The sequence below is a fragment of the Euleptes europaea genome, chromosome 17, assembly GCF_029931775.1.
Source record: "Euleptes europaea isolate rEulEur1 chromosome 17, rEulEur1.hap1, whole genome shotgun sequence".
In the NCBI taxonomy this organism is placed as follows: Eukaryota; Metazoa; Chordata; class Lepidosauria; order Squamata; family Sphaerodactylidae; genus Euleptes; species Euleptes europaea.
The window spans coordinates 240970-262317 of NC_079328.1; the positions used below are offsets into that span (position 1 = coordinate 240970).

At 47.2% G+C, this 21348-nt stretch overlaps 1 protein-coding gene across 1 annotated transcript in view; it reads right to left on the reverse strand.

The window, feature by feature from the left end:
• Positions 1-1380: 1380 nt before the first annotated feature.
• The window catches only part of MARCHF6 (membrane associated ring-CH-type finger 6), a 110069-nt gene continuing 90101 nt past the window's right edge, over positions 1381-21348 (reverse strand). The window contains exons 24-26 of the mRNA XM_056862930.1: positions 17102-17234; positions 14565-14700; positions 1381-1625 (exon numbers count right to left, since the gene is read on the reverse strand). Coding sequence (XP_056718908.1) covers positions 1535-1625; positions 14565-14700; positions 17102-17234 — 360 coding nt within the window. The 3' untranslated portion in view covers positions 1381-1534. The remainder of the gene's footprint in view (positions 1626-14564; positions 14701-17101; positions 17235-21348) is intronic.

Here is a 21348-nt window from a genome sequence, read left to right on the forward strand (position 1 = left end):
GCTGAACCAAAACAGCTCTCAGCATTTCTATGCTTTCTCTCTCAAGCACAATGACAGAAGACACCAGACAAACTCCTTGGGATCCTACTCAAAACAAACATAATTAACTACATGATATTCAGGGCATGATCTTAACAGGCTGGGCAACTGCATAGCATTAAAGTTTCTTAATACAATAAACATGGAAATGGTCAGTTTCTGAATAGGATATTCCATGTTTTCAGCACACAGCTGAACTATAGTTAAAGCTTTAGAATTGTTGCATTTGTGTGACTATTGACATTAAAAAAGCATTTCTATGTATGGGAAATAGGCCTACATAACATAAAAATATCAAAAATCATTCAACTTGATTTGGTGGCTCTTGATTGGTGCTATTATTGAAAAGATAACTGATTTTTTTCCTTTTGGTTTTCTCTTCCTGCTGTTAATACTATGTTCTTTTCCCACAATCTACTAATTCAGTAAAAGCCTCTAGCATTACTGCTAAACATAATTAATGCTGACCATTTCTAGAATTACAGATGTTTACTTTAAATGTGACATGGTAAAAAAAGTCCATAGATTTTACTGGTTTGGGTTGTAACTTGAAAAAGTTTCACGTTGCTTTTTTTTGTGGGGGGATCTTTCATAGCACATTTGAATTCTGTTTCCTCTGTCCTCTTGTATGAATTTGTCTCCTCACTTTCATCCTCTGTTTTCTAGAGTAAATAATTCCCTAGTTTCATAAATACAAAGGAAACAGTCTTATGCACTGGGAACTCATTCTTCTCATAAACCTCTCGATTAGAAGATTTAAGTAGTCCTTCCACTGAGCTCTAATGAACTTTGATGTCGTGCTCTGACATTAATTAGAATTCTGTCTTCTCGGGCCAAGGAATTTAAAGCCTCAGAGCTGTACAAGCAATGTCAAAATTGTATGAAGAGAAATATTTGTCTTGATCTACCAGTTGCTGTACAATATTAAAAACTTAGAAACATGGAAAACAAATTATCAGGCAATAGAAATGTACAACAGTTTTGATGCTTTACAAAATGATAAAAAAAACCCAAGGAACAATTTGTTTATTCTTGGTGAGCCCCTAGCTGTGCAAAAGCCATCTTTTAGGAATGGCCAGAGCCACAATAAAAACACCCTCCCTCCTTCCTGTTAAGAATCTTGCTCTCTGCAGTACTGTATTGTGGCACATTTGTCAATGGAACAGCAGTCCAAAATAAAGTGACAACTAGATTTAATAAATTAATATTCCTTGAAAGATGTACAATGAACATTCATTTTAATCCAAGGATTTAGGGTATAAGGGTATTGCTATTTACACATTTACAGATCTCAGCACTGATAAACTTCAGGAAATGCAGATAAAAAGGTGCACAGCCTCAACTGCTATCCGAATGCCATGAGAACAGAAGCAAAAAATTAAAAGATAAAAACTCTGCTGAGAGGATTGTGGGGAAAGACTCAGAGAATGAAGACCAGTCTACGAAAAAGGACACCAAAGCAAGGGGAGATCAAGTAACTCTAAGTGACCCATTTTTATTCTTGTGAAGACTGAGGTGGTGGCGGTGACATTCCTTGTTTGCCAGATTTTCGCTCATAATTCACGAGTCGCTGCCCAACAAGATACCTAGGATATAAATGTTTTTAAGAAGCGATCATTAGTGCTTACATGGTTGTTGTTTTTTTAAAAAGCTTCATTCTTTTTGTGTAGTCACTAAACTGAATAGAGAAAGTTGGTGGTGCCTGAATTTATGTAAACCAGTTGATACTAACAACAGATATAACGTAAAATTATTTAAAAGCTCCCTCTATAAAGGACTGTATGCTACAAGCTTGATCAATAGCAAACATTTTTATTTGTAACACCTTATTAGTCAACCTTTCGAACTCTCAAATACCGAGTATGGGCAATATCAACACCACACACTGCGCATTACCCCTGCTCACATCTCTAACACAGTGTTCCCCAAACTGGGTTGGGACCCAAAGTGGGTTGCGAAGCCTCCCTCATGGCGGCTCCTGTCCTTGCACCCTCCTCAAGTTTTCCTCCTCACCAAGTTCTCACGTTCTTATCTTCCTCTCCTCTGTGACAATAATAAGGGGGGGGGGAGCCGTCTGGCAACTAGTAACTTCACAGTAGTAGCTGAAAGAAGGGGAGGAAAGCTTGGAGAGTAGGTGGGAGCGGCTCAGCATGCAATGGAGAAACCAGAGGAGAACAGGAAGAGGAGTGTGGGTGCATGGGCTCCATCTTGGTGTTAATTCTTCAGCAGCCCAACCTCTTGCCCAGCCCCCTGTAGTGCCTCACTGGCCTCCACCTACTGGGGGAGATGTCCTGTACCGAGCACCTTACCACCACCCGCCATCTCCTCATATCTCCTCAGCTCAGGGACCCGCAAGTGCACTTCCCCAAACTCTTGCTCTGGCCCAGCTGGCAGGAGGAGGAGGAGGAGAACCCCCACTTGCTTGGGGTTTACAGTGATGCATATTGGGGCAAAAAATCCCAACTTCACATATACACTGGTGGGATATGTGCTGGCAGTGACAGACCAAGAAAGGGATCTTGGGGTGACAGTGGATAGCTTGATGAAGACGTCAATCCAGTGTGTGGCTACTGTGAAAAAGGCAAAATCCATGCTGGCCATAATTAGACAAGGAATAGAGAATAAAACTGCTGCTATCATACTGCCCTTGTACAAATCTATGGTGAGACCACACTTGGAATACTGTGTACAGTTCTGGTCACCACACCTAAAAAAGGATATTGCAGAGCTTGAGAAGGTACAGAAAAGAGCAAAATGATCAGGGGGCTACAGCAACTGAGGTGCGGTTAAAACGCTTAGGGTTTTTTAGCTTGGAAAGGTGGTTAAGGGGAGACATGATAGAGGTCTATAAAATTGTGCATGGTATGGAAAGAGCGGACAGGGAGAAGCTTTTCTTCCTCTCATAATACTAGAATGAGGGCTCATCTGCTGAAGCTGGGGGATGACAGATTCAAAACTGATAAAAGGAAGTATTTCTTCACACAACACATAGTTAAATTGTGGAACTCCCTGCTCCAGGATGTGGTGATGGCTGCCAACTTGGAAGGCTTTAAGAGGGGAGTGGACATGTTCATGGAGGAAAGGGCTATTCATGGCTACTAGTAAAAATGAATACTGGTCATGATGCATACCTATTCTCTCCAGGATCAGAGGAACATGCCTGTTGTATTAGGTTCTTTGGAACACAGGCAGGATAATGCTGGTGCAGTTGTCTTGTTTGTTGGCTTCCTAGAGGCATCTGGTTGGCCACTGTGTGAACTGACTGCTGGACTTTGTGGACCTTGGTCTGACCCAGCATGGCTTTTCTTATGTTCTTAAGATAGGAACTAGGTATTTGTCCTAGATGGACCTTTTATGGTTTGTCTGTGAAACCCTGCTGAGGCGGTCTGCTAGCGTATTTCACACCCCTGCGATGTGTATTGAAATGTTGTTGACCAGGGCCAATCTCAAGACTCGCAACACCTCCTTGCAGAGCGGTACTACCACCCTGCTTATTCTGGTAGTAGACTGCTTGACATGTTGTCTGACTGGATCAAGACCTTGGACCCCTTTAAGATATCTATAAAGGAGGTAAGTGCATAACGAATGGCTCAAAGTTTGAGGAGATTAATATCCCCCCTGCCCATGTGTGGTTCCCATACCCCTTGTATGGAGATGCCCTTACAATGTGTTCCCCAGCCTTGTAACGAGGTGTCCATAATCAGTGTATCATCCGGACTCCAGTGTCCAAAGGGGAGGCCCAGTAGGTTAGACTCCCAACCCCATCATGCTAGTGAACATATCACCGGCCTGGGGACTGACAAGTGGCCATGTTGAGTGTCTAAGAGCGGGTTGAACTTTCTTATGAACCAGCTGTGGCTCACGAAAGCTCATACCCTACCAGAAAATATTTTTGTTAGTCTTTAAGGTGCTACTGGACTCTTGCCCTTTTCTATTTCTTATGAACCAGTTCTGCAATTCCCTCATATGTAATCTAGTATGTGGGGTCAACTGCAGTGGTGGAAGCCATAAGACCTAAAAGCCTTTGTATGACCACGGCTGGTTGCCAAGGGGATCTCAGGAATGATGTAAGGAAAGATTTTATAGCAAGCGCCCTCTCTGTGGGGAGGAAAGCCCTGCCCTGTGAAGCCTTGCTGTGTGTGGAATTCAGAATAGCTCCCAAAAACTGAGTGTGTTGGGAGGGGGTTAGTTTGTACTTGTCTCAGTTGATGACCAGGCCTAGCAAGGTGCATGTGGAGGTGATCAGTTGCACCTGGATTAGGAGTACCTCCCTAGAACTGACTATGATGAGTCAATCGTCAAGGTACGGGAAAATTATGCTCCAACTAAGAGTAATAGGATCCAAACCACATGTTACCAATATGCCCACAGCATTCCCCTGATCCAACAAAGTAGTAACTCTGTCATATACTTGGTAAAGCACCATGTACTTGGTAAAGAACCTAGGGGCCATGACTAAACCAAAAAAGCAGGACTGTGTATTGATACGAGTCTGAGCCAAACCTGAACCCAAGGAACTTTCACTGATATATGGAAATATGTGTCCTTTAGATCTAAAACCACAAACCAGGTGTGTAGTGGAAGGAGTTCCATAACAGCAGGGAGACCATCCTGAACTTTGAAACCAACAGATGTTTATTTAAACGTTTAAGGTCAATGATCGGACAGTGGCCACTGTCCTTCTTGTCCACTATAAAGCTCCTTGAATAAAACCCACAAACAGGAAACTCCAAGGTAACCATTTGAACAGCCCCTTTAAGAAGGAGATCATTAAGAAGTTCAACGAACTGTGGAAGGGGATTATCCCCTGCAGCTGAGGGATGCATGCAGGTGGGGAGATTCTTAAACTCAAGGAGGTAACTAGGATTGTGCATATTGATAAACCCGAACCGAAAATAAACCTGAAATTAACTGTTTCAGCAATATTTGGGTTTCGGTTTTACCGAATACCAAAACCTGGGAATAAAGCCGAAGCCGGATAGCTGATCGACTAATAGGTATTCAGGGTTTTTTTACTTCGGCTTTCCCCAGGCTCTTCCCTATGGAATTTTTAAATGAGCTCTAGGGGAGGCATTTTTGGAGGTAGAGTTCCCAAATTTTCAGGGTAGCTTCAAGGAACCCAAAGTTTGGTGAAGATTGGGTCAGGGGGTCCAATTTTATGGGGTCCAGAAGGGGTCACCCCCTATTCCATAGAGAAACGTAAACTTTGCCATACTTCTCTATGAAGGAGGGGGTGACCCAGACCCCCTAAAATCGGACCCCCTGTCCCAAACTTTACCAAACTTTGGGGTTCACGTGACTCTGCCTCCAAAATTTGGTGACTCTGCCTCCAAAAATGCCCCCACAGGAGCTTTGAAAAAAATCCCCATAGACTATAATGGACCTGATTTTTTTTCAGTAAACTTGCAAATAAAGCTGAAATACCCCTTTACCAGTATAGGTATTCAGCTTATTCTAGGTTTACTGAAATAAATCAAGCCCAATAAACCCAAGATTTAGCAATTTCCCTCCCCCACAACCCTAGAGGTAACCCTTCTTAATAACTTACATAACCAAAATGTCCAAACAGATCTTGTTCCACTCAAGAGCAAAATGACTCAATCTGTCAAGAAATGGGAGGGGTTCGGAGGTGGCCATATGGCCTAGTCAGAATTTTTGCTGTAGTTGCTGCTCTTTGGATTGGTGAGGGTTGGGAGCAAACCTTGGTCTGCTGGACTGCATGCACCTACTAGCCTGGGCCTGCTGGAACTGTTATTGTTGGTATCTATTCTGAGGATACTGTTGTTGGTAAGGCCTGTTGTAACGCTGGCTCCTATAGAAGGGGAATCCCTGTTGATGGTGCTGGAAACTGTCTCTTCCCTGTTGGACAAATGGTAGCACATCAAGGGACTTTGCAGTTTGGTGATCTTTCTTAATATTAGTTAAGAATTCTGTCGTGTTAGTAGCGAACAGCGTGTTCCCTTCAAATGGGAGATCTCCAGCCTGAACTCTAGTGTCCATTGAGAGAGCCAAATTTCTGAGCCACGAATGGCACCTAATTATTATAGCAGGCTCCGGCAGCTGTTTCAGTGGCGTGCTTGTCTGGTGTGATATCTTGCTAATGGTTTCATACTGAATGAGGTTCACTAGAGATTTAGCCTCTTCTGGGAGCGCATCCAGGTGAGCTGAGAGTTTCTCCCAAAGAAACAATTTATACCCCCCTCCCATTATGGTCTGATAGTTGGCAATTAGAGAAAATTTAAGGACGTGGAGGTGTATACCTCCCTTCCAAGGGAGTCTTGGAAGTCTCCTGCTCTCCTTGTCAGCCAAGGTAGAATGATGCCCCTGATGTTGCTTCGTTTGCACCTTCCCTGCAACAATAGATGTCAGTAGGGGGTGCGTCTGGAGATGTTCTGCTGAGTCCTGCTTGATTCTGTAGAAGTTCTCAATCTTTTTGGTTGATGTTGGAGTTGATGCAGGTTTCTGTAAGGGTCTGTAAGCTTTTGCTTTGTGTGCTCCCCCCCCCCCGGGCTCGTAAAAGCAGTCCAGGCCTTTTGCTTTTCTTTGGTTCAGGCGCTGCGTCCAGCAGGCCCCAGGTTGGAATGTCTCTTCCCACCATCCACCTCCCTTGCTCTCTCCGACTCCCTCCCACCAGCTATGGCCTTGGTGTGTAGATAGCAATAACGAGCTTCCTGAGATCTTTGATGTTCCTGTACCATGCACAATTATCTCGTAGATTCCCATAACATACATTTGACATCTGCTTCCCTGTAGGGGTTATAATTCTGTCTTTGTGAAATTGCTAGCACTTGCAACTTTGCCATTGTAAGGCCTATACTAACCTGAAGCTTCCACTAAAGTTCCTTGTTTCTGCATGACAGTCTGAGCAAGTCATTTTATGGAGTTTGAACAGGGAGGTTGGGAACCCTCACATTAAGTTGCAAGTCTTCTGCCTCGCTGTCCTGCTCCTGTACCGTTCTTGGACAGCTATGGCAGGCAACGGGGATGACAACGACAAGAAGGACAGCACCGTACCCAAGCAGCCCGATCCGGCCCCTTCGGAAGGGAAGTCGACTGGGAAGACGCCCAGTGGAGCTGACTCGGGATCGGGTCTGGGTACAAAGCCCAAGTCTACCCGCTTGAATACCTGGCTAGAGTCTCCCTGGGGTTGGTCGCTCCCGCAGAGCGACGCGCGGTCACGACGGACTGCGGTTCACGGGTTGGGGTTCGAGGACGATCCCGCCTGAAAGGAAGCCCTGCTGCTTCACCAGATGGATGAGGAGCAGCAGCGCTGGCAGGAGGAGCGCCAGGAATTACTGGACCGGATGGATGCCATGAACGCGGTGATTCTGGACATGGCTCAAGCCATGGACGACCTGAAGGTACCGACGCCACCCGTGGCTCCGGCGGACGGAGGGCAGCAACCAGGCCCACCTGTGGCTCCCGCACCTCCCATCCGTCCCGCTCCACCGGCCCCGCCGAGACCTGAAGATCACGTATGACGGGTCGAGTGACCAGCTGATGTTTTTTATCGTACAAGTAGACATTTGTATGCGGGAACAGGCCCGGACCTTTACCTCGGAAGAATCCCGGGTCCAATACGTGGCGTCTCTTCTACAGGGTGAGGCGGCCGCCTGGATGGTACTGCAGTATGAGCTCCACTCCCCGGTCCTGCGAAGTCTTGATGACTTCATGATCGCCCTTCGACACCGTTTCGAGGACCCGCATTTGGGCGAGCGAGCAAAAACCGCCTTGCTACAACTGCGTCAAGGGACTAAGTCGGTCACGCAGTATGCAAGCGAATTTCAGTCGCTCTCAAGTAAAATTTTGGACTGGAGTGAAGCTACCAGGGTGCAGTATTTCCGCAAAGGTTTGAACCCGGAATTGCAACACTGGGCTTTCATGCAAGGTAACCCTCCCGATGTTGAAGGGTGGGTTCGTCACGCCGCTGACATCGAGAACCGAAAGCAGCTGCTGCTCCTGTCGCAGCAACGCACCGGACGGGAGACCAAGACCCGTGGAGACAGGCCCGGCGGTCCGAAGGACTCTCGTCCCCCCTCGGGGGGAGGACCATCCGTGACCGAACGCCGCAAACACTTTGAGAGCGGGGCCTGGCTCGTTTGCGGGGGAAGAGGACACTTTGCCTCTCAATGCCCTTCCCGACCCGGACGTCCGGGACCGTCTCGTCTGGCAACGACCGAACCTGAGAAGCCCCCTTCCGAGGGGCAACCTCGCCGCCGGAGCGGCGCACCGAGCCGACGGGGCGCACCCTCGGCAATGCACGCACGCACCGAGGTCGAAGCCTCGGGCACTTCTGGCCCATCGGGGCCACGGATTACAAATGAAACCTTTGACTCATCGGAGTCACGGATTACAAATACCATGTCTGCTTCCTCCAGCGAGGAGGAGGACTGGGACATGCCGGCAAAAAACGCCGTCGGTCTGCTGTAAAGGGGGCTCCTCAGCAGACCGCTCCGAACGTTGTGCAAGGAGCTCCACTGATGGTAAGCGCTCAGGAAGACAATGTGTATGTAAAGGTCAATCTCTCGTTGCCAAAAGGGGGGCCCATGTTAGAATTTACGGCCCTAGTTGACTCGGGTTGTGCCCGCACCCTGATAAGCGAAGAGGCTGCCCGACAATTGCGAGTTAAGCGAAAGCGGCTACCTGAACCCATCCGCTTTTCCCAGATGGATGGCAGTGACTTTAAAAAGGGGCCTGTTACTCACCGCACCGCCGCGGTCGTCATGGCCATAGGGGAGCATTGGGAACGGCTTTATTTTACCATTGCTCCCATTGCCGCGCCCGTTGTTTTAGGGATGAACTGGTTGCTGGGGCACAATCCTTCCATAGACTGGATCGAGCGGACGCTCACCTTTCCCCGCAACCTGTGTGAATTCCATGATAAAGATCGAGTGCTTAAAACTCCCGCAGCCGCCCTCGTGGGGGCCCCTTCTATCAAAGCTTCCCTGCCCCAGCTCCCCAGCGAGTATTCCCAGTTTGCCGATGTGTTTGACGTGCGGGAATGCGACGAATTGCCCCCCCACCGGGAGACGGACTGTGCTATTGAAATAGTGGGGGATGGCAAATTATCCAAAGGGAAGGTCTACCCCATGAGTCCTAATGAAAAGGCGGTGTTGCAAGACTATTTGGACACCAATCTAGCGCGGGGCTTTATCCGCCCGTCAAAGGCACCATACTCGGCCCCCGCCTTCTTTGTCAAGAAAAAGACGGGAGACTTAAGACTGTGTATTGATTTCCGTAGACTGAATGCTGTCACTCAGTCTAATGCATACCCCCTCCCTCTCATTTCAGACCTTCTCGCACAATTGAAGGAGGGCCGAATCTTCACCAAATTGGATTTGGTGGAGGCTTACCACCGTGTCCGCATACGAGAAGGGGACAAAACAAAGACTGCCTTCTCAAGTTGTTTTGGAATGTTTGAGTATTTAGTGATGCCGTTCGGACTTTCGGGGGCTCCGAGTGTATTCATGCAATTGATTAATGAAGTACTTCATGATTTATTGTTCCGCGGGGTGGTGGTTTTCTTGGACGATATCCTCATTTATACGAAGACCATGAAGGAGCACGTACAACTGGTGCGCGAGGTGCTGCAGCGGCTGCGCGAGCACAAACTGTTTGCTAAGATTTCTAAATGTGATTTCCATCAACCCTCCATCACTTTTCTGGGGTATGTGATTTCCCACCAAGGCTTAGAGATGGATCCCGAGAAGGTTCGGGCGGTAATGGAGTGGGACCCCCCCACCACGCGGAGACATTTGCAGCAGTTTTTGGGCTTTGCTAACTTTTACCGAAACTTCATCCCTAACTTTGCCCAGGTAGTGCTCCCTCTCACTTCGCTCCTGCGTACTAAAGGGAAAGGAGCGGGAGCCGCCTTGCCCTCTGCTAGGTTGCAATGGACTTCGGACTGCCAGCAGGCTTTCGATACGCTCAAGCGGCTTTGTGAAAAACCTTTTGTGGTCCAGGTCGATGCTTCTGACGTTGCCATGGGGGGGGGGGCCCTCTTGCAACGGGACGAGAACGGTCAGCTGAAACCTTGTGCCTATTTTTCTAAAAAATTCTCCCAATCCGAAATCAACTGGGCCATTTGGGAGAAGGAAGCCGCAGCTGTTAAACATGCCCTCACCATTTGGAGGCATTTCCTGGAGGGGGCAGAGATCCCTTTTGAAGTTTGCAGCGATCACAAAAACCTGGAGGCCTTAAAAGGGGCTAGAAAGCTCACCGCGAAACAGATTCGTTGGGCACAGTTTTTTGCCAAATTCCGCTTTGTCCTGAAACATGTGCCAGGGAAGGACAATGCGTTAGCGGATGCTCTTTCTAGGCTCCCCCAATACCGCAATGACTTTGACCGGCCGGTAGATTCCTTGTTTACCCCTGAACAGAGAGGGGAAGTCTCGGGACTTGCAGTAACCACCCGGTCCCAGTCCCACCGCCAGGATTTTCCTCCCCTCAAAGGAGTCCCGGAGGCTTTTCAACAGCGGCTCCGGGACGCTTCTTTGAGGGAGGCGGATCAGCAGGTTCTCCCCGCAAATCTCGACCGACAGGGCTCCTTTTGGTTGCAGGGGGGTAGGCTTTATGTCCCCGAAGTACTCCGAAAAGAGGTGCTGGGAATGGTCCACGGGGCCAAACTTGCGGGGCATTTTGGGTTTGTAAAGACTTTGCATTTATTGCGGCGTCAATTTTGGTGGCCAGGTATGAGAGCCGATGTGGAGTTATACGTGCACAGCTGCCCCATTTGCGCCACTGCCAAAAAACGAATGGGAAAGCCCCCTGGACTCTTAAAGCCTCTGGAGACCCCGACCATGCCCTGGGAAGTAATCGCCATGGATTTTATCATTGATTTGCCCCCAAGTCGGGGAAAAACTGTACTGTGGGTGATAACAGACTTATTCTCTAAGCAGGTTCACTTTGTTCCTTGTGCGGGGCTACCATCGGCCCAAAAGTTGGCTAAACTGTTTATTAATCACGTGGTGAAGTATCATTCGATCCCGAGGAAGGTCCTCTCCGACAGAGGGGCCCAATTCGTTGCCAAATTCTGGAGGGCCTTCCTAAAAGTCATGGGGGTGGAGGAACAAGGACTCTCTTCAGCCTACCACCCCCAGACCGATGGTCAGACCGAACGTGTCAATGCTGTGGTAGAATGCTATCTAAGGTGTTATGTCAATTACCACCAGGACGACTGGGTAGACCTACTGCCTTTTGCTGAATATGCCTATAATAATGCCCCCCATTCCTCCACAGGTTTCAGTCCGTTTCATGTGGTTTATGGAAAAGACTTTGGGCCCTTTGGTTCTCCTACCATCACTCCTGAACTTGAAGGGGTGCAGGAGGTCCAGGATTGGGTACAGGTGGTGCAGACCACTTGGCCCTGGCTGCAGAAAAACCTGGAAAGGGCCAAGCGCAAGTACAAAGACCAGGCCGATAAACATCGGTCTCCGGGGTGGGAACTCAAGGTGGGAGGGCAGGTTTACCTTTCCACAAAGAACCTACGTTCACTTCGGCCTTGCAAAAAGCTTAGTGACAAGTATGTAGGTCCTTTTCCCATCACCCGAGTGATCAACGACGTCACGGTGGAGTTGGAACTCCCCAAGTCTCTTCAAGGGGTACATCCGGTGTTCCACATCAGCCGTACGTCGCGGTGGTGTAAATATCTGAGAGCCCTTCCAAGATCAGGAAAGATACTGTGCCACAAAATAGACCAGGTACTCAAGTTTAAATACTTAGGAGTAGTCTTACAAGCCTCTGGTTCTAGAAAAGCTCACAGCAATTACACAGCAGAGAAAGGCAAAAATCTGCCTTAAACATCATTAAATTTTCAAGAACTGAGGGCATTACTTTTCAGCCGCTCTTAAGCTTTACCAAATGAAAACACTGGCACAACTGACATATGGGACTTTACTTGGGCCACCTTCATCTACTTTTGTCCCACTGGAGTGGGTTCAATCTAAATTCTTGAGAGCAGCCATCCATTTTAACTTGTTGCTTATCAAATGCTACTGCTAGACAGGAGGCAGGACTGGTGAGGGTGGAGGCAAGGGTTTGTACTGCTTCCATTATTCTTTGGCATAAATTAAATCTTATCCCTCAAGGACTACTACCCCTGCTTCTACAGGATAAATTCCAGTCAACATGGCTAAAGACAGTCCTTAATAAAATGGCCTGCCTGGGCCTTTCTCCACCTACCGTTAGCCATGGGCATAGACTGAGCATCAAGGATCTTGAAGCAAAGGGTGGAAGACATTGAATACCAGACAGAATTTGGAAAATCATCATTTTCCTAGTACCTGATAAGTCTAGATACTTAAGTCTCACCCGCGGCTTATTTTTCTCATCTTGAGCCTATTAACTATAGGCAGGCCTTTACCCTTGCCAGATGCCAGGCCCTACCATCAGCTGTTTTAGAAGGGAAATATAAGAAGATCCCTAGATCAGAGAGGTTTTGTCTATGTGGGACAGGGGACATTGAAACCATCGATCATGCACTGATATATTGCCCATTCTACCACGAAGTTAGATCAAAGCTTATTTCCCCCCTGCTTGGTAAATTCCCTGAAGAGTCAGTTGAGCTTTAGGCAAAGAAGCTCCTATTAGGAGAAGATCTTCAGCTTACGCTCCAAATTGCCAAGTTCTGTGCTGTTGCTATTAAAATACGCAGAACTTCATTAGAGAATTATCGGTAGAATATTTTTACAATTTTATCAATTTTAAGGTAATAATTTTAACCAGGGATTGTTTTTATTGATCTTACACCTTTAGTTGTATGGGCAGTCTGTGATTCTGCAGTTCAAAACTACTGAGTCTGGAAATTTTGATGTGCTGGCATGTGATTGGTCAGTTCACCGTATTAATAAATTTGATTTGATACTGTGCTTGGGGTATAGACTTTACTTAAAATTTTTGTCCTGTGGTTTGTTGTCTACGGTGGAGATGTCGATCTCCAACGCCTGGGCCATGCAAACCATTTACTCTGTATGAAGGTGGAAGTCCTCTCTGGGTGATAGTGGGATGGTGTCTCCCACTCTATCATCCAGGGAAATCTCATGTTGCCCTTTGGAGCTATCAGCTGAGGGTGTTGGTCCAGCATCCTCTGGGCCCAATTCCTCATAAGTTGGAACCTGGGTGTAAGGTGGTTGAGTTGTGGGCATTATTGGAATTGATGTGGGCTGCAAGGGTCTGCCCATGAGGTTGAGCTGCTTTAAGCCGCTGAAGTCCACCCAGTCCTAACTAGATCAGCCGATAAGGATGGAACGGTGTTTTGATCTGGTTGGTTCCATGTTGTGGATCTTGATTCCGAGGCCATTGACGCCATGTCAGCGTTCCACTCAAGCGGGGTGTTAAGCTAGAGGTCTGAGAAGGAATGCAGTGGTGAGGGTGTCCTTGGAGGTACCAGGATCATGTCCGGCTCTGCAATAGCGGGGCACCCCTTGGAATGGGCATGAAGCAACGGTTCTGGTATTTTCTGTGCCCTCGGTTCTTTGGACCTCCCCCGGTGTCTGATTTTTGTCTATGTTCCTTGGCTGGGGGTACTGAGCCGGCTCGCTCCCTCAGTTCGGGTTCACAGTGCATCAGCGCTGGAACTGATGTAGTCAGATCCGATGATGGAACCAACTTCGGAGGTTGATTAGACCAAGGCCATATTGAATGGGCGCTTTGCAGCCGATGTCACTGGAACTGGCCTTTCTGGAGTCCCAGAGCCAGTGTTGGGAGGTGAGGAGGACAGGGGCTTTTTCCCAAAGTGCCGCTTTTAATCTTGCAGCTCTGTCACAGAGGGCTTTGGAAGTGAATTTCATGCAAAGTTTGCATGTTTGAACGTTGTGGCCTTCTCCAAGGTAAATGAGGCATAACTCATGATCGTCGGAGTGAGTTATTTGAGTACCTCACTGGGTACGCTTTTTAAACAGGGCATTGGAGGCCATGCTAGACTCGGTGTCACAGAGTGCAATAAAGCACAAAAAGCAAAAGGTGGGACTAGACCAGGAAAACTGTCTCAGTCCTCACAGAACGCCCTGAACGGTTAGGAAAAATGGCGACAATCACTAGAAGGTTCCTCTTGTGGCGGCAGTAGAGAGGGAACTGAGGGGGCAGGGGGCACGCCACCCAAGGAGCACACATGATGGTTTCGGCAGGAAGCCATTCTGCTTGCTCCAAGGCGGAGGGGCACCCCATTGATAGGCTAAAAGCTAGAAAAAAATCTCAGGTGGCAGGCCTACGTGCAGGTGCAATCCCAATGTGGTACTGTACCGAAGACCAAAGATCAACCACTGTTGTAATTTCACTAACAAGTTTTGGAGAAATTCCTGGAGAGCTAAGAAGTGGGAGCAGACTGACTCTTAACCCAGAATTCTCAGCAAAAGGGTCGTTTCAGATGCCTCAGACATCGTACGTATTACCAGAAAAGCACTTCCAGAGTGCTCCAATTCCTACCCATCACTTCCAGCAAGTGGCTCCCTGAAGCTTTGACTGACTGGAAAAACAAGGGACACGTAGACATCCCAGCCCTGATGACCCTGGCTAGCACAGGCACTTACTTGTCATTTTTAATATGTTCATAAAGGCGCTTGAACTGACGGACCTGGAAGGACAAGATCCCCATCAAAACCACCACCATGAGTAGAAAAGGATAAATACGACGTTGCACCAGGTTTTGCATTTCAGCAGTCACACCTATGAAAACAAGGTACGAGAGAGCTGACAATCTGTACATTAGAACCAAGTATTTGCATTTCAAATACTGTCCTGTAACAGAGTTAAAATGCATAATTTTTACTGAAAAGTTATTCTTTCCTTATTAACAAATTAAAAGCCCAAAAAATGTACCGTCAAAGGATACAATAACAGTTTGTGCACCTTTGCAATAATTATAACAATATATTCATATTAAGACAAAATGTTTACTTGGATGCTTTTCTCTTTATAGTTAGTTTACATATTGCAAAATGGCCCAGTTAAGTGGTTGCAGGTAAAACATTACTGCTAAAATACTGTCTCGAAGATGTTCTTGGCATTAAATCAAGAAAAGAACCCGGTTAGCAGGAATTTTCCAAAAGCCAAAAACAAGTATGGTAAAACACCTAGTTAAATCAGAGCACAAAACCCTCCCAACCCATCTTTGCCTGTTCTGGAAGCCATTATTGTAACAAGTTACAACCACCTACTGGCCAAAGCAAGCAATCTGGGGAAGACATATTAGATATTTAGGGGGGAGCAATTTACGGCAGCAGTGGCTTCTAGATGCCTGCCCTATTAAATTGCTGAACTTTGAAAATAATTTAAAGCATTAATTTCTTGACTAGAATATGCTGCCACACTGTGAATTCACAACTACCTCCCCCCTCCACACCCCTAGTGACCAGAAGATGGCCAAGATGCCCTCCCTCTCATCATCTGTCTAAGGTCACAGAATCAGCATTGCTGACAGATGGCCATCTAACCTCTTCTTAAAAACCTCCAGGGATGGAGAGCTTACCACCTCCCGAGGAAGCCTGTTCCACTGAGGAACCGCTCTAACTGTTAGAAAATTCTTCCTAATGTCTAGACGGAAACTAGACTAATTTCAACCCGTTGGTTCTGGTCCGACCTTCTTGAGCAACAGAAAACAACTCGGCACCCTCCTCTATATGAGCCCTTCAAGTACTTGAACATGGTTATCATATCCCCTCTCAGTCTTCTCCTCTTCAGGCTAAACATACCCAGCTCCTTCAACCTTTCCTCATAGGACTTGGTCTCCAGACCCCTGACCATCTTTGTTGCCCTTCTCTGGACACGTTCCAGCTTATCTACATCTTTCTTAAATTGTGGTGCCCAAAACTGAATGAGAGCAAACCCACCACCGTGGCAGTCACAAGTAGGCCACAAGGAGATGGTGGTGCTCTTCCTTCCCTTCCTCCATGGCCAGCTTGCTCTCGTCCAAGTGCCTCTCTTGCTCACCTGCCGTGCTGAGTGAGAGAAGTAGAGAGTGCCCCCCCCCACTTCTTGCAAAAAGCGGCTTTACAATGCTGGATTGGAGCAGGTTTCTGTCATGGGAAGCCGAAGTTCCTGTTCCCTCCATCTCAGCCACCTTAATCTCCTCCCCACTCCCAATACACAAGGGCTGGATAAGGTTCAGCTCTGGTGGGGAATCACAGAGTTGGAAGGGGCCATACAGGCCATCTAGTCCACTCCCTGCTCAATGGAGGATCAGCCTAGAGCAGAGGTTCCCAAACGTTTTGAGTCATGGAGCACTTTTCAGGAGAGGAATTCATCAAGATGCACTAATTTTCACCTAGCACCTGTATACTAAACCGAATGACAGTAGTATTTTTCTTTCCAATCTCTTCACTAGGAGTTTTTTTGTGGAGCATCAAGTGCTCCTTGGAGCACTGTTTGGGAACCTCTGGCTTAGAGCATCTCTGACAAGTGTTTGTCCAGCCTCTGCTCGAAAGCTGCCAGTGAGGGGGAGCTCACCACCTCCCTAGGAAGCTGATTCCACTGCTGAACTACTCTCACTGTAAAAAAAAAAAAATCTTCCTAAGGTCCAGCTGGTACCTTCCCACCTGTAATTTATTCCCATTATTGCGAGTCCTATGATCCTCTGCTGTTAACAGGAACAGTTCTCTGCCCTTCTCTAAGTGACAGTCCTTCAAATACTTACAAAGAGCAATCATGTCCCCCCTTCAACTTCCTCTTCTCTAGACTGAACACTCCCAATTCCCTCAGCCCTTTCTCACAGGGCTTGGTCTCCAGAAAAAGGAAAGGGAAAGACAAGCCTACATGCTCAGAGGAACGCTGGAAATTTAAAAGGTATCGTACAGTCTCTGGGTGTTCGGTGGCATTATGGACAGGGAACACTGTAGGCACATGGCTCTTTTGGTTGATGTTTCTTGTTAATGTGGATCTCCATGAACCACAGAACGACTACCATTGCCATACCATTTTTAAACAATAAGGAAGTTTAAAGTTTCATAAGCTGTTTTCTATATTCTTGAATATAAAAAGTGAGATACAAATCTCCCAATCTTGCATTTCCACCATTTCATCTGAAACTGAGGCTCTGGATGATGAAATCTGCATGCCCATTTTTACTCACCTAGTAAAGGTACAACTCCAGAAGCTATGATGTAAGGTACACAGAGAGAAAGCAACAAGACAGAGATCACAGGTGCTGCAAGTTTCCGTATTATAAAATGTAAGTCAATATTTCGAATGCCATTTGCGTACACCTGAAACAACACAAAAATCAAGTTACATGAAGGAAGTTTGTACATTAATTGTGCGGCCACATGATGGGCATCTTCAGGACTGGAAAGGAAAACTGTGCTGCTTACCTATAACTGTTGTTCATCGAGTGGTCCTCTTTGCAGGCACACATGGGAACTGTGCATGCGCAGGCCAGTCGCGGAGACGTTTAGAAAGCTTCGCTTTTAGTCGAGCACCAAGATTGCTCCCCCTCTCCTCCGGCAACAGTCCTTCCCGCCCTTTCGGACACGTGACGGAGGGGTGGGGAGCATCCTTCCGTCAGTTCTCCTTCTGCCGCCGCGGTACCAGTGAGTCAGCCCACAGCAGGGAAGGAGGGAGAGATGTGTGCCTGCAAAGAGGACCACTCGATGAACAACAGTTACTGGTAAGCAACACTGTTTTCATCTTCGTGGCCTCTTTGCAGTCCCACATGGGAGATTAGCATGCTCACCTACTGTGGAGGTGGGTGTGGAAGCTGGTCACTATAGAATGGAACTCAACACCACTTTCCCCACAGCAGCATCTGCTCTAGCATCAACGTCCAAGAGGTAGTGCCGGACGAACGTAGAAGGGATGGACCACGTTGCAGCATGGCAGATGTCCTGCAGATCCACATGGGAGGCAAAGGCAGCTGAAGAGGGATGAGACCTCGTCGAATGTGCATGGACTGGAAGCAGACATGGCTTTCCTGCTTCAGAGTAGACCCTTTTAATAGCCAAAACCACCCACCGGAACAATGTCTGGTCCGAGACACTCTTATCCTGGTTAGACCCCGCAAAACACACAAACAAAGATGTATCCTGTCTAAACTGATGTGTGCAATCTAAATAAAACAATAGGGCCCTCCTGACATCCAACATATGTAGGGACCTATCTACCTGAGATTGCGGGTTGAGAAAAAACACAGGCAAAACAATATCCTGGGACATATGGAAATTGGACACAATTTTGGGCAAGTGATCCAGACGGGGCCTCAGGACCACTTTGTCTCTGTGAAATTTAGTAAAAGGGCAGAGCCGCCAAATCCCCAACCCTACAGAAGGCCGTCTTGTAGGATTAGAAGGTCAAGGGGGCAGGAAGCCATCAACTCAAAGGGCTTCTGTATCAATTGGGCCAGAACCAACAATAGACTCCATTGAGCCACAGGGGGCTTCACCGGGGGATACATATTATTTAAACCCTTAAGGAATCATTTGCATTGTGGGTGTGTGAATAGAGAACCCAAGTCAATGCTCACGTGGAATGCTGAGATGGCCACCAGGTGGGCCTTAATGGATATATTAGAAAGGCCCTCATCCTTGAGGGATAACTGGTAATCAAAATCCCTGACCAGGGAACAAGTATCAGGGGCGATGCCATTAACAGTTGTCCATTAAGAAAAATGAGTCCACTTGGCAATGTAAGACTGCCTAGTGGAGGGCTTCCTAGAAGACAACAGGACCTCTGCCACCCTATCAGACCATTGGTCTACTGTAGGATGAGCCAAGCAGTCAAGTGTAGGGAGGGCGCGTCATGGTGGTGAACGCTGCCCATCGACAGTAGGTCCTCCTGTGGAGGGAAGAGTGGGAACCGCCCTTTCGCTATCTTTCACAGAAGGGGGAACCACAGGTACTTGGGCCAATACGGGGCGATCAAAATGATGCAAGCCCGGTCCTGGTGTATCTTTGCTACCATTCTTCCCAGTAGAGGGAAAGGTCAAAAAGCGTACATGAGGCCACTCCCCCAATGGATCTGGAATGCGTCCCCTATGGACCCCAAGTCCCCCACTGCCCTGGAGCAGAAGGTGGGACATTTGTTGTTGAGGGACGTTGCGAATAGGTTTATGCTTGGAGTGCCCCACTGGATGAAGACAGGGGTGAGATACACATCCTGTATGGACCACTCGTGGTGTGGAGCGACATCCTGACTGAGGACATCTGCATTTACATTGGAGACTCCCGCAATGTGCATGGCAGAAAGGGACACATCGTGGGCAATGGCCCATTCCCATATTTGCATGGCCTCTCACCAAAGGAACATGGAGCCAGTGCCTCCCTGCGTGCACAGGTAATACTTTGTGGCTGTGTTGTCGGTGGCCACTATGATGCTGGAGCCGGCGAGAAGTTCTGAAAAAGAAGCAAGAGCGTATATCACTGAGCTCCAATATATTAATATGCAGTTTTGATTCTGCTGTAGACCATCTTCCTTTCACTGATAGTTCTTGATAGTGTAACCCCAACCCCCAAGGGAGGCATCAGCAAACAGTTAATAATCATGTGAGGAAACCTCAAATTGCATGCCCTTTAGAAGGTTGTCAGAGTCCAGCCACCACTGTAAGGACCTGGTGACTCTCTAAGGAATAGACAACATTCGCCATTGTGGATCCACATTCATCTTGAAATAACGAATAAACCAATTTTTTAAAGACCTCATGTGGAGTCTGGCCAGAGGCACCACTGCTGTAGTAGAGGCTATAAGTCCTAGGAGTTTTTGCACCTTCACCGCAGGTTGGTACCTGCAGGTGATCAACTGAGAAGATAGGCGAACTATGGAGTTGATTCTAGATTGGGGCAAGAAGGCCTTGCCCACCTTAGAATCCAAAACAGATCCTATAAACTCAATAGATTGAGAGGGTACCACCTGGACTTAGCAAGGTTCACCACTAGGCCTAACTTTTGTAGAGTATTAAGCACCAAGGCAACTTGGGTGGTCAATGTCTGGCAGGAATCTCCTAAGTGCCAAACATCTAGGTAAGGGTAGATAGTACACCCCTGTGAGGTCAGATAGGCAACAACCTCTGATACCACTTTAGAGAAGACCCGTGGTGCTGTGGAAAGACCAAAGGGCAACACCGTGTATTGATAGTGCTCATTGTTACAGGAGAACCTGAGATATTTCCTACATTGAGGGTGTATGGAAATATGAAAATAAGTGTCCTTGAGGTCAAGGACTGCGAACCACAGATTCAGTTGGAGAAGGGGAAGGATCTCTGGTATGGACAACATCTGAAAGGAGCGGGCTCTTATGAACTTATTCAGAGCCCTTAGGTCCATGATGGGTCTCTTTCCTCTGTCCTTCTTATCCATCAAGAAGTAACAGGAATAAAACCCCTCAGCAGGAGGTACCCAAACAATGTGTCAGGTCTTTGCCACCTTTGGCAATTGCAGGCCAGAGGCTGGCTTCCTGTCAAGGCCAGGTTCTGGCTGCTGGTCAAGGTTTTGTTTTCATGCTGCAAATCCTGTGTACTGTTTTGATTCTCCTGTTTATCACAGATGTGCCCGTGTTATGTCTTCGTTTCTCTGGGAACCGTTATCTCATGGTTACTGCACTGTGGTTTCACTTTGTTTTACTTTTTTTGTCTAGAATGCTTTTATACTGTAACCTACCTGCATAGACCCCATTAGCAGCCTCTCCTGCGTGAGAGGCAGTCAGCTTCTTTTAATCTGTTTTAATTTTGACTGATCACTGTGTGCTTTAGGGAGGCACTTCCGGCTTTTGTGGAAGTTGGATGCAAGATTTTTCGCTCCGTTGGAGATAAGTTTTAACATTGTTTTAAACCTTTTAAACTTTTTAAAATTGCTCTTTTGAACGGTTGTTTTATTTTGGGAGCTTTGATCATTTCCTAATTTTAAGTTGTTGCTCTTTTGGATAAGAAGAAGGATTGAAACGGCTGGCCGTTTAAGCAACCTACTCCCTGTACGATTGCTTGATTGTTTAATTGCCGTGTTTGGGTCTGCGAAGTTTGGCTATTTGCCAAAGAGAATTGTAACATCTCTAACATTCCAAGCCGGACATTCTGTGATTTTATTGTTGAGTTGGTGCTGCTTGCTTCGAATGAGTGAAGTGGGAGCTCTGGAATAGAAGAGTGAGAGAGGCAAAGGAAACTCAAAGGAGCTGAGTTGTACGTTGGGAAATGGGCCCTAAAAGAGCTTACCCTTTTGAAGAGGACTGTAAAACGCCTGTGTGTAAACAGTCAAGGTTGGAGGACTTTTTTGCCCCATTTCAGCATGCAAACAGATTTGAGTGCCTGGCTGTGGAAGAAAGTGTCTGCCTCTTGGAACAAACAGTTGACTCTGATAATGGAGCAGCTACTCAAGATTTGTGTTCCCCATCTCCACA